General features: G+C 43.1%; 1 protein-coding gene across 2 annotated transcripts in view; it reads right to left on the bottom strand.

Moving 5' to 3' along the window:
* Positions 1-14,308, bottom strand: part of HCN1 (hyperpolarization activated cyclic nucleotide gated potassium channel 1) — a 437,731-nt gene that overhangs the window by 99,383 nt on the left and 324,040 nt on the right. For both annotated transcript variants that reach the window (XM_056542019.1, XM_056542027.1), the window contains exon 4: positions 2,445-2,663. In XM_056542019.1, coding sequence (XP_056397994.1) covers positions 2,445-2,663 — 219 coding nt within the window. The remainder of the gene's footprint in view (positions 1-2,444; positions 2,664-14,308) is intronic.

The raw sequence follows: 14,308 nt of genomic DNA, 5'->3' as shown, positions 1-14,308 counted from the left end.
CCATACAAGGGGGAACAATTATTCCTGACCACAAATATGACAGAATCAATCCCTGGATCAATGTTCTGTTCACATAAATCTATTATCCAAAACCTGTAATACTATTACTCTCCAGAAATGCGTCAAGGCCCTTTTTGAGCCATGACCACTTTCTCTGGCAGAGAGTTACACAGTCTCACTGCTCTTACAGTAAAGAACCCCTGTCTGTGCTGGTGTAGAAATCTTTTTTAATCTAGACTCAGAAGATGCCCCCTTGTTATAGATACAGTCCTGGGTATAAAGAGATCATGGGAGAGATATTTGTACTGCTCCCTGATGAACATAGTTATTAGGTCTCCCCTAAGCCTTCTGTTTTTCTAAACTGAATAACTCTAATTCTGATCATCTTTCTGGGTACTGTAGTCCTCCCATTCCCCATATTACTCTAGTTCCCTGTCTTTGAACCCTCTCTAACTCCACTATATCTTTCTTGTACACTGGTGCCCAGTACTGTGCACAGTATTCTATGTGTGGTCTGAAAGTGATTTGTACAGTGGCAGAATTATTTCCTTTTCATAGGCATCCATCTTTGCAGCATCCCATGATTATATTTGCCCTGGCAGCAGCTGCCTGATACTAGTCACTACAGGTAAATTTACTGTTAAACAGGTACTCCGCGCCTAGACATTTTTTTCCCCTATCCAAAGAGTAGGGGATAACATGTCTGATTACGGGGGGGGGGGGGGGGGGTGTCTGGCTGCTGGAACGACGCCGACGCCACCCCATGCCCCCCCCCCCCCCCCGGTGTTACAGTGGGAAGGGGAATTTATTTAAGGACTTGTTGTATGTTCCTTTGTATGATTGTTTATAAAAGATGAAATAAAAAAATAAAATAAAAGTGCCAACATTTACATTTTTAATACTGATACACAACAGATGAACCCTGGTACCACTATGCCACTAACTCCATAGCTGCTAAGCTCCTCCAGCCGACAGACCTTTCTGGTGCTCACATGAGAAGATCAAAGGTATATCCACACAGAGGCATATGAAAAGAATGAAGCACTCACCTTGTCCTTGCTGTGCCAGTAGCATTCTTCTTTATTGCATTACAGCGTACAAACATATGCGGGAGAGCGGATGGAAACAGAGGGGTGGGGGAGTGCGGTGGGCTGCCCAACCCACTCCCCCACCCCTCTGTTTCCGTCCGCTTTCCCGCATGTGTTTGTAAGCTGTAATGCAATAAAGAAGAACTCTACTTGCACAGCAAGGACAAGGTGAGTGCTTCATTCTTTTTATATGCCTCTGTGTGGATATACCTTTCATTGTTAACCTTTTTACTATTTATATGGTTAAAGAACATGTTAGGGTTAGCTTTACTCTTTTTGCCAATTAATCTTTCTGTCTCCACTTTTGCTGCTTTTATCTGATTTTTTTATTTTTTTCCCCCCGATAGCTTTTTAGTGCTCCTTCACTACCTTCCTGTTTTAGCTTAAATGCTTTTTTGTCATTTATTGCCCCTGTACATTTTTGTTCATCCACATTGGTTTTCTCTTGTTCCTGCCTCTTTTATTCATATATGGTATGTACTTTTCACAGTGAGAATTTAGATATTTTTAGAAGTCTCCCATTTAGTGTTTTCACTCTTGTTTTTGAGGATATTTTCCCAATTTCATATCACAATTGCATTAAAGGGGTACTCTGGTTATGTAAAACGTATCAATTTTAAGTGTCTGATAGCGGCGGTCTAACCAAAGGGACCCCCCCTCTGTCTACAGAACAGGGCCTGTCTGTTACCTTGTAGCACTCTGGCCCCACCTTCAGAGACAAACTGGTCTCGGGAGTGACCTCCAGCTCCGCTAATCGCCGGCTAAGGTAAGACACCAGTATGGCCGGTGATTGGTGGAGCGGACTGTCACTCTCAAGACTCAGCTCATCTCGGAAGGTGGGGCCTGTGTAAAAAGAATTTTCACTTCACTTAAGGGGGTACTCTGCCCCTAGACATCTTATCCCCTATCCAAAGGATAGGGGATAAGATGTCTGATCGCGGGGGTCCCGCCGCTGGGGACCCCCGCAATCTACCATGCTGCACCCACCTGTAACGGCTTCCGGGAGCGCTGGAGGCCCTCAGGCTAGTTTCATCCCATCCATGGGGGCTGAAGATCGTGACGTCACGACTCCGCCCCTGTGTGATGTCACACCCCGCCCCCTCAATGCAAGTCTATGGGAGGGGGCGTGACAGCTGTCACACCCCCTCCCATAGACTTGTATTGAAGGGGCGGGGTGTGACGTCACATGGGGCGGAGTCGTGACGTGACGGGATAGAATGTCTAGGGGCGGAGTACCCCTTTAAACAGTACATTTGTTATAGTCCATGACAGGATGTTGCTATGTATCACGCTGCGCTATATATAATCATTATAAATTACCATTGGTTCATAGTTAATTGACAAAAAAAAAATTACCTTTTCTTGATATTGCCGACGTGAAGAGTCTAAGGACTGGATTAAGGCTGTAGCGTGGCCAACAAACATGGCGTAGCACGTGGCACCAACAATCATACTCAGCATAGTTATCCATAGGTCGGACATGCTAACAGGAGCCCTAGCTCCGTAACCAATGCACAGCATATGGCTCATGGCTTTGAAGAGTGCATACGAATACTGTTTTCCCCAGGAATCATTCTGGAAACCAAAAAAAGAAAGAAACATTTTAAAAAAGTACTTAAAGATTTACAATGAATACACTCAAATGCATAAAATAAAAACAAAATAAAGTAAATGCGCTCAGGCGTACAGTAAAAACTCTCGTGCAGACCTCTTCATGCATGTCTAATGTATGTACAGTGTTCCACCTGCACTGACAAGCAATGCCTGGGAGACCCTGTCTAATGTTGCGGATCACACTGAGTGAAGATGATTAGATAGTTTCCCTAACTCTTCCATGTATCTACTCGTGCTTCCACATCAATTGTGTTTAGCTAAAGGGGAATAACATTCCTCCACTGTCTGTAAAACTAAAGATAGATCTTTTTTTTTTTTTTTGCTGGCTCGATTAACAATAGGTATAATGGGTAAAGACCTAAAACACTTGACAGAATAATAACTGGAGAATATTTTCTTCTAAATCAACTGGTGCCAGAAAGTTAAACAGATTTGTAAATGACTTCTATTTAAAAATCTTAATCCGTCCAGTACTTATTGGCTGCTGCATACTACAGAGGAAATGATTTTCTTTTTGAATTTCCTTTCTGTCTGACCACAGTGCTCTCTGCTAAAATGGACAGAGGTGTCAGCAGAGAGCACTGTGGTCAGACAGAAAGGAAATTCAAAAAGAAAAGCACTTCCTGTGGATCATACAGCAGCTGATAAGATTTTTTTTTTTACAAATCTGTTTAACTTTCTGCCACCAGTTGGTTTTAAAACAAATGATTCCCAGTGGAGTACCCCTTTAAATGTGCTTATAGATATATACTGTTTTATCGCTATACTTAATTCACAGTAAATATAAAGGGGAGAATAAAAATAAATAAAAAAAAGGAGCACATTTTTGTCGCACTACACCATGCTCGCAAGTTGGTGTAAAGGCGATGTATTATTTCATAAAGGGGGGCATGCCTCAGCATACACCAACTTTCCATCCTACCAGGCTTTCCAGGATAACCCCTGCTACCTTATAACAGCAGCATGGCACATGAGGCTGGAATTCCCCAGCACCAAGTTACTTAAAGGGGTACTTTGGTGGAAACATTTTTTTTTTTTTTTTTTTTAATCAACTGGTGCCAGAAAGTTAAACAGACTTGTAAATGACTTCTATTTAAAGGAAATCTGTCATCAGAATCACCCGCACTAAACCTGTTACACGGGCTTGTAGTGCGGGTGATCCTGATTAAAACGCTTCTTACCTGGTTAAAAATGGTTCAGCGCTTCTTAAGATATCTATATTTTTAGTTTTCTGTTATTCCCTGGCTTGGGACTCAGTGGGAGGTGTTATCATCTCGGACTCGGCCACACATCATTCTAGCTGGGCGGAGCTGCCGCCCGGCTCATGAATATTCATGAACTTATCCTCCTTGTCTAATTCTTCTTTCTCGGTCTGGTGTGGAGGGCCGCGCATGCGCCGCGTTTCGTACACCCGGAAACGGCGTCCTCCCCCCGGCTTCACTCAAGCTGCGGCCCTATACAAGTAAGAAGACGGGCTGCATAAGTGAAAAGCCGGCGGTGGGAGGAACAGAGGGTGTATTTATTCACAAACAGACCGAGAAAGAAGAATTAGACCAGGAGGATAAGTTCATGAATATTCATGAGCCGGGCGGCAGCTCCGCCCAGCTAGAATGATGTGTGGCCGAGTCCGAGATGATAACACCTCCCACTGAGTCCCAAGCCAGGGAATAACAGAAAACTAAAAATAAAGATATCTGAAGAACCGCTGAACCATTTTTAACCAGGTAAGGAGCATTTAAATCAGGATCACCCGCACTACAAGCCTGTGTAACAGGTTTAGTGCAGGTGATTCTGATGACAGATTTCCTTTAAAAAAATGTTACCCCTTACAGTACTTTTTAGCAGCTGTTTGCTACAGAGGAAATTTTCTTTTTGATGTTCTTTTTTGTGTTGTCCACAGTGCTCTCTGCTGACACCTCTGTCCGTGTCAGGAACTGTCCAGATCAGTATAGGTTTGCAATGGGGATTTTCTCCTGCTCTGGACAGTTTCTGATACAGGCATCAGGTGTCAGCAAAGAGCACTGTGGACAAGACAAAAAAAGAAATTAAAAAAGAAAAGAATTTCCTCTGTAGTATACAGCTGCTAAAAAGTACTGGAAGGGTTAAGATCTTTTAACAGAAGTCATTTACAAACCTGTTTTACTTTCTGGCACCAGTTGATTTAAAAAAAAAAAAAAAAATGTTTTCCACCGGAGTACCCCTTTAACTCCACAGAAAACACAGCCAATTCTCATGACATAAAAGAAATGTTAAATATGCAGTTTGCACAGGAATCACTATTTGGCAAAACATTACCTACTTATAGAAGATCGTTATATTGCTATACTGTGTCTTTTTCTTCTAAATCTTTCTCAAACGGTAAATATTTATTAACCACCAGTCTACTACTTAGGCTAAGTGCACACTGCCATTGTGCTCCACCCCGTTCTGGGTCAGGTCGGCTTTTTTTTTTTTACGCCGAACAGACCCAAAATGGGTCGGAGCACAACTGACCCCACGGGGTCCTGACGGATTATATAGACTTGAATAGCGTCCATTGAGGATCTAGTATTTTAACGGAGTTGAGTGGAGAAAAAAATAGGACTTGCAATATTTTTTCTCTCAAGCCGTTCTGACAGACTAGCCAACGGAGCTCCCTTAATGTGAACGATAATGTGAACGAGACCTTAGTTCACAGCCAATGGAAAGGGGAAAATTTGTCAAGGATTGCACCTGGCACAGAGCAGAAAAAGGAGCACATTTTGTCACTCTACGCCATGCTCGCCAAGTCGGTGGAAAGGGGGTGCAGCTTTGCACAAGGTTGGTGTGGACCCTGCATTCACCAAATTTCTTAAAGGGTACCTCTCATCAAAAAAACTTTTGATATATTATAGATTAATATATGCAGAATAACTTTACAATTGCATGTTATTAAAAAATATGCTTCTTTCAATTTAATTTTCCACTTTGAAGAAATGGCCACTAGGGGTCTCCCTACCAGTCCTGGCAGCAAGCATTTCAGACTCATGCTGGAGTCCTAAACACTACCAGCTGCCAGTCTGCTTTGTTCACAAAGGAGAACACTCAGAGCTGCCAGCCTGCTTTGTTCACAGCCTGTCTGGCTGTGAACAAAGCAGGCTGGCAGCTCTGAGTGTTTAGGACTCCAGCATGAGTCAGAAATGCTTTCCGACAGGACAGATCGGGAAAAATACAATAGAAAGAAGCATATTTTTCATTAACATGCTATTGGAAAGTTATTCACCATTCATTAATCTAAAATATATCAAAAGTTTATTTGATGAGAGGTACCCTTTAAAATAACTCATTGCAAACAGGCATAAATTATAGTTAAAATCTTTGCCAACTCGAATCTGGTGTAGCTCTCTAAGGCTGCTGCATGGACAGCTGCATATTCGCTGGATTAATTACGGTAATAGGCAGACACCTCTCATTAAATTCAGTGCAGTGGACACGGCCGGAATGTAACATAAGAGCAGCGTATAAAATTCCACTCTTAGTAAATTCCACCCATAGTCTCTGTATTCTAACACAGTTCTTCCAGAGGCTCTCAATGTACATTCAGGCTTTGGACCCTTGTGACCCCTTTTGACCAGGACTCTCACTATACTGGCATAGGCTCTTGTTTTGACAGCTACTCACAGTTACACTTGACTTCCTAATCAGACAATCTAAACTAAGTCTACTGCCACTGTGTTAACCAAAACAGGACTGGGAACCCTGCCTGTTTTATGAGAGTATGGGGTAGTAAGTATATGCCTGTATTTGTCTTTTGATGGTCACATGATCAGACGTGCATTGAACAACTTCATCCTACCATGCTACTGAGGTTAAAGGGGTTATCCGGGAAAAAAAATTTTTTACATATCAACTGGCTCCAGAAAATTAACCAGATTTGTAAATTACTTCCATTAAAAAATCTTAATCCTTTCAGTACTTATGAGCTGCTGAAGTTGAGTTGTTCTTTTCTGTCTAAATGCTCTCTGATGACACCTGTCTCGGGACCTGTCCATAGCAAACCTCTTCTACTCTGTGCAGCTCCCGAGACAAGCAGAGATATCAGCAGAGAGCACTATTGCCAGACAGAAAAGAACAACTCTTGGAAGGATTAAGATTTTTTAATAGAAGTAATTTACAAATCTGTTTAACTTTCTGAAGCCAGTTAAAATTTAAAAAAAATAAAAAAATTTTTCTGGAATACCCCTTTAACCCCTGCTATCTTATAAGAGCAGAATGGTGCATAAGGCTGGAATTCCCCAGCGCCAAGTTATTTAACTGCACTGAACATATTCACATAAGATAAAACAATGTTAAATATACAGTTTGCACAGAAATCACAATTTGGCAAAGCATTAGATTTTTTTTTAATAGGAAATCAACAAAAAATAGCAGTTAGGGAGAAGGCACACATCACTTATGTGCTCCACAATGTTACCCATCTTATAATGTACTGTTACCAGTTTTGAAGATTGTTTAGACTGTCGTTGTTTTTCACTCCTGGTTCTGAGCTTGCCAACCACTATAACCGAGAGTCACCAAGTCATGTCAACATGGGATTTCCCAATACTCAGGATTTGTTTATCATATGTATGTCTATATGTGGTCAGCCAATGTTTGGAATGTAAATTGCATCCTGTTAAAGGGGTTATCCAGGATCTAAAAAATAGACATCATTTCTTTAAAAAATGCACCACCCCTGTCCTCAGGTTGTCTGTGGTATTGCAGCTCAGTTCCATTGAAGTGAATGGAACCTAGCTTTAATATCACGCACAACCTTAGGGCAGGTGTGGTGCTGTTTTTTTGAAAGAAATTTGCTGTTTTCCATCCCTGAATAACTATCATGTCATAATAACGTATTGAATTTATATTGTAAGAAATTGGAAGACCTAATAACCTTTGTGAAAAGGTAAGGGTGGGCATATCGATAGGTCAGCTGACCACATTATCTGAGGAACAAATGTATCTTAATTCAATATGATGACTGCATCTCAAGTTCAGTCAAAACAGCGGCTATGCATGAACACATGGGGGGGCATTTAACAAGACCTGTTTCTGACACGTCAGCCAGAGCCCTGAGCAGCTAAGGCTGCCCGAAACTGGCATCGATTTTAGTTACAATTTACTCTTCTTTGCAGTCGTAAATTGTAAAAAAATGGCATGTCCAAGACGCCACTCAATCCATTTGGCAAGAACGGAGCAAAGTGTCAAAAAGTTGCAAAATTTTAGCACAGGGTGGGTTTTTACACGTAAACATTGTGAATTTTGCCATTTACGCCAGACAAAGGGAATTAAACAAGCTCTATATGTGTTGTGTCCCAGACCTGGTGGAGTCCAACAAGAGCCACCAGAACTCCTTCATAACAGTTTCCCTACAACAGTGACAGCCACAAGTCAGTGTGCCCTCATAAGTGTCAGATATAGGAAAACAACCCTCTGTACATGTGTGCCACGATTGGCGCAAACCATTTCCAACCAACTGCTCTTAGTAACACCCTTCTACTATGCCAGAGGCAGCCTATCTGGCAGAAGAGAAAGACCAGGGAAGCGGTCACATTGCCACCCCAATGTTCCTGTTTAATCCTTGCTCTCTATCCGACTTTGCATTGCTGGAGGCAGCACTTCTCATGTAGTCCTTGGGCTGCCAGTTGGGCATCACTGCTATAGATACTGTAGTCATTTTATAAAGCTATGTGCCAGACAAGATAATTACAACTTTGCATAACTTTTCAATTGCTAACACCTGAATTGTAGCTTCCCACAGCATGGATCAATTTGAAATAAGTATACGCCTGTATTCAAGTCTTATTACCATAAATTAACATGATGTTAATTCCAATTAGCTTAATTATGAAGCGTATATTTGCATATATTTATGTTGGTAAATAGGTTCCAATGAAAACCAAAAACTTGTCAATCAAGTTTAATATATTCCTTGAAGCATAAAGAGACATTACAGAAAGACACAATCTTCTATAGGAACATTTTTAAACTCTCTGTATGGTCTGGTGCCAACTACAAATATATTATATCATAGAGCAAAAAAGAAAGTGCCACTACTTCTATTGAGTCCACAAGTAATGTCAGAACAGTTTTACTCTATACCATTGTGACAGCACCAGTAAAAAAAAAAAAACAATAGTGTAAAAATTAAGTAAAACTTATTTTCTATATTCTTAACTGTAATACAAAGTGGATATTTTGAGAAGAACGCCTTGTCATCTCAGGATGTTAAGTCGATCATGGGCTAAAATCTGTGGAGGAATCCAAAAGTAAGTGAACAATTTCCCTGCAGGGCCATGACTAGGAATATGGAGCATGATCCAGTACCTATTGAAATGTTGTGTTTGGTCCTGCAAAGCAAGAGACAGTCTTTAACTCAGGTTTCCTAAGAAATATTTGATTAGGTTCAAGTCAGGGCTCTGCCTGGGACATTCACAAAGTTGTCCCTTAGCTACTTCTGTGTTACTTGTCTGTATGCTTAGGGCCATTGGGGGAGATTTATCAAAACCAGTGTAGAGGAAGAGTGGTGCAGTTGCCCATAGAAACAAATCAGATTTCTTCTTTCATTTTTAAAAAGGCCTCCAAAATAATAGAAACAATCAGATTGGTTGATATGGGCAACTACCATATATACTCAAGTATAAGCCTACCCGAATATAAGCCGAGGCCCCTAATTTCACCCCAAAAACCCAGGAAAAGTTATTGACTCGACTATAAGCCTAGGGTGAGAAATACATCATCCCCCATGTCATCATCCCGATCCCGGTCATTAACCTCTTCAGGACACAGGGCGTATGGATACGCCCTGCATTCCGAGTCCTTAAGGACCGAGGGCGTATCCATATGCCCGTGGGAAATCCGGTCCCCACCGCTAGCCGGTTGGGGACCCGGAGCCAGATGCCTGCTGACATCATTCAGCAGGCACCCTGGCACATTGCCCAGGGGGGTCCTGAGACCCCCCCATGTTGGCGATCGGAGAAAATCGCATGTCAATTCAGACATGCGATTTTCTCCAATTCCGGGCTGATCGGGTCTCTGGTGACCCAATCACCCGGAAAATAGGGCTGATCGGAGTTGTCAGCAACAGCCCCGATCAGCCTAAAGGATAGGAGTGAGGTCGCAAAGCTGCGATCTACTCCTATCCCCTGCCATTACTCAGAACGGAGTTCTGACCAATGGCAGCGCAGAACAGGGGGTTGCCATGGATGTCTGCCCGCCCCTGGATGTCGAGGGGCTCTGGGAAGAAGATGGAGGCCGATACCTGCAGGAGAAGATGCCTGGGGACCTGGGATCTTAGCTGGAGCCTGCTGGATCCTGATCAGGTAGGGAATCGACAGTGGTGGGGGGGGGGGGGGAATTGAAAGTGAAAATAAATCGATCTTTACTATGGCAACCACTAGGGGGGCCAAACTGCAAATCCCAGCATGCCCAGACAGCCAAAGGCTGTCCGGGCATGCTGGGAGTTGTAGTTTTGCAACATCTGGAGGGTCACAGTTTGGAGACCACTGTTACAGTGGTGCCCAAACAGTAGCCCTCCAGATGTTGCCAAACTACAACTCTCAGCATGCCTCGACTGCCCAGGCATGCTGGGAGTTGTAGTTCTGTAACATCTGTCCCTTCAGATTTAGCAATTTTCATGACATTTTTGAAAATTGCTGCTCTACTTTGAAGCCCTCTAAGTTTTTTTCAAAAAGCAAAAGAATGTCCATTTTATGATGTCAACATAAATTGGACATATTGTATTTGTGAAGAAAAATAAAATTTATTTGGAATATTCATTTTCCTTACAATTAGAGAGCTTCAAAGTTAGAAAAATGCAAAATTTTCAAAATTTTCATGAAATTTTGGGATTTTTCACCAAAAAAGGATGCAATTAACGCCGAAAATTTACCACCAAAATAAAGTAGAATATGTCACAAAAAAACAATCTCAGAATCAGAATATTCGGTAAAAGCGTTTTCGCGTTATTAATTCGTAAAGTGACGGTGGTCATAATTGCGAAAAAGGGCTCAGTCCTTAAGGTGAAAAAGGGCTGCGTCCTTAAGGGGTTAACACTCCCATCATCATCACCCCGTCATCATCACCCCCCCGTCATCATCACCCTGTCATCATCACCCCCGTCATCATCACCCTGTCATCATCACCCTGTCATCATCACCCTGTCATCATCACCCTGTCATCATCACCCTGTCATCATCACCCCCGTCATCATCACCCTCGTCATCATCACCCCCGTCATCATCACCCCCGTCATCATAACCCCCGTCATCATCACCCTGTCATCATCACCCTGTCATCATCACCCTGTCATCATCACCCCCATCATCATCACCCTGTCATCATCACCCCCGTCATCATCACCCTGTCATCATCACCCTGTCATCATCACCCCCGTCATCACCACCCCCGTCATCATCACCCCCGTCATCATCACCCCCATCATCATCACCCCCGTCATCATCACCCTGTCATCATCACCCTGTCATTTTCACCCCTGTCAATATCACCCCGTCATCATCACCCTGTCATGATCCCCCTCGTCATCATCCCCCCCTTCATCATCACCACCTGTCAATCCCTTCATCAATGGTCTTCAACGGAGCGGAGAAGAGGGCCTCCCGGTGAAAATGGACAGCCCGGAACGACTAACCCTCCCCACCGGACGGTCCCTGTAGCATAGATGGCCTGGACCAGCTCACCCTTCCTTCCCACCAAGGGGAGGTGAGTAGAAAACTAAAGGGGGTCTGGATGATGACAGAGGCCACAGTGGTCTTCAACCTGCGGACTTCCAGATGTTTCAAAACTACAACTCCCAGCATGCCCGGACAGCCGAAGGGATTGACAGGTGGAGTGTTCACTCGAGTATAAGCCGAGGGGTGCGTTTTCAGCACGAAAAATCATGCTGAAAAACTCGGCTTATACTCGAGTATATACGGTAGTGAACTATCCTCTCCACAGAACTTGATAAATGTCTGCCCATAGTCTTTTTGGAAGCTGAACCTTCAGTCCTTCCTGAGGTCCAGAGCACTCTGGATGAGGTTTTCATCAAGAATATCTCTGTACTTTGCTCCATTCAACTTTCCTTTAATCCTGATCAGTCTCTTTCTCCCAACAACCCCCCCCCCCCCAGCATGATGAGGCCCCATGGGGAGGGTATTGGGCAGGTGATGGGCTGTGCCTGGCTTCCTCCAGACATGATGCTGCCCCCACCATATTTCACTGTAGGGATGGTATTGGGCAGTGGCTGGTTTCCTCCAGACAAAACACTTAGAACTGAGGACAAAAAGTTAAATCTTGGTTTCATCAGACCAGAGAATCTTCTCTCACATAGTCTGAGAGCCTTTTATGTTTTTTTTGTTTTTTTTTGCAAACTCTAGTTGGGTTTTCATGTGTCTTCTACTGAGAAGAAACTTTGGCCACTCTTCCATAAAGCCCAGATTGGTGGAGGCAGTGTTGTTGAACTTCTGGACAATTCTCTAATCTGCTTACAGGATTTTTGGAGCTCAGCCAGAGTGATCATTGGGTTCTTGGTCACCTCTCGTATCATGCCCTTTGTCCCCTGATTACTAGGGCGGCCACCTCTAGAAGAATTCTGGTTGTTCCAAACTTCTATCATTTAAGAATTATTTGGGCCACTGTGCTCTTAGGAAGTTTTAGTGCAGCAGAATTTTTTTCTACCCTTCTCCAAGTTGGTGCCTCCACGCAATCCTGTTTGAGCTCTGCAGACAGTTCTTTCCCTCTCACGGCTTGGTTATGCTCTGATGATATACATTGTCAGCTTTGAAACGTTAAATAGACAAGACTGTGTATTTCCAAATCCTATCCAGTCATACAAATTTACCACAGGTGACTCCAACCAAGGTGTAGAAACATCTCAGAGATGATCAAGACGAATGGGAAGACCAAGAACAACATTTCAAGTGTCATAGCAAAGTGTCTAAATACTTTGCAGATTTATTAAAAAGGAACATTTTAAATTTCTAAAATTTCTAAAATTCTGTTGTTACTTTATCATTATGGGGTATTAAGTGCGAAAGGATGGGGGGAAACATAACAAAATGTGAAGGCCTCAACATAACAAAATGTGAAAAAAAGACTTTCCAAATGCACTGCTTGTTATTTGCGTGGAGTATTGTACCTGCTGCTGCAAACCTCTGTTTTTCCATTGTAAGACAGGTCCCATCTGTCTGCTGTCACTTGAATGATGGCAGGCAGATGTTTTTCATTGGCTGGCTTGGAAGTGCCCTAGGTTTGCAATGCAAATGCATTATGCGACTTGTTTGACCTATTCTAGAAAAAGTGATCAAGCAAAGAATGAGGACTGAAAAAAAAGATTCCATAGTGGGCATTTTTGTATTTCACTAAATGTACTTCAACATTAACATTTGTAAGAAAGAATGCTTATTGTAGTGTCTGTAGTTAGGGAATTCTTTAAAAATGAATTACAATCCACCCAGTCTTATGTTCTTCTGTTGCCCTACCTATGTAATGGCATTAGAAAGAGATAACAACCACAAACTTCAAAAATGTTCAAGTTCAAGGAGTTTTCCAGACATTTAACATTACAGATGTTACACAGGAACAGATAAACAGAGCTGAATTCTTAAAAAAATAAAAAAAATAAAAAAGCACCACAAATGTCTTGCAGCTCAGTTCAATTGAAGTGAATGGAAATATAATACACTGCTCAAAAAAAATTAAGGGAACACTTAAACAACACAATGTAACTCCAAGTCAATGACACTCCTGTGAAATCACACTGTCCGCTCAGGAAGCAACACTGATTGACAATCAATTTGTGAATGGAACAAACAGCAGGTGGAAATTATAGTCAATTAGCAAGACACCCCCAATAAAGCAGTGGTTCTGCAGGTGGTGACCACAGACCACTTCTTAGTTCCTATGCTTCCTTGCTGATGTTTTGGTCATTTTTGAATGCTGGCAGTGCTTTCACTCTAGTGGTAGCATGAGACGGAGTCTACAACCCACACAAGTGGCTCAGGTCGTGCAGCTCATCCAAGATGGCACATCAATAGGAGCTGTGGCAAGAAGGTTTGCTGTGTCTGTCAGCGTAGTGTCCAGAGGATGGAGACGCTACCAGGAGACAGGCCAGTACATCAGGAGATGTAGAGGAGGCCGTAGGAGGCCAACAACCCAGCAGCAGGACCGCTACCTCCGCCTTTGTGCAAGGAGGAGCAGGAGGAGCACTGCCAGAGCTCTGCAAAATGACCTCCAGCAGGCCACAAATGTGCATGTGTCCACTCAAATGGTCAGAAACAGACTCCATGAGGGTGGTATGAGGGCCCAACGTCCACAGGTGGGGGTTGTGCTTACAGCCCAACACCATGCAGGACGTTTGGCATTTGCCAGGGAACACCAAGATTGGCACATTCGCCACTGGCGCCCTGTGCTCTTTACAGATGAAAGCAGGTTCACACTGAGCACATGTGACAGACGTGACAGAGTCTGGAGACAACGTGGAGAAAGTTATGCTGCCTGCAACATCCTCCATCATGACCGGTTTGGCGGTGGGTCAGTAATGGTGTGGGGTGGCATTTCTTTGGGGGCAGCACAGCCCTCCATGTGCTTGCCAGAGGTGGCCTGACTGC

Source organism: Hyla sarda, chromosome 1 (genome assembly GCF_029499605.1).
Source record: "Hyla sarda isolate aHylSar1 chromosome 1, aHylSar1.hap1, whole genome shotgun sequence".
Classification (NCBI taxonomy): domain Eukaryota; kingdom Metazoa; phylum Chordata; class Amphibia; order Anura; family Hylidae; genus Hyla; species Hyla sarda.
This window is presented reverse-complemented; position numbering and strand designations above follow the sequence as displayed.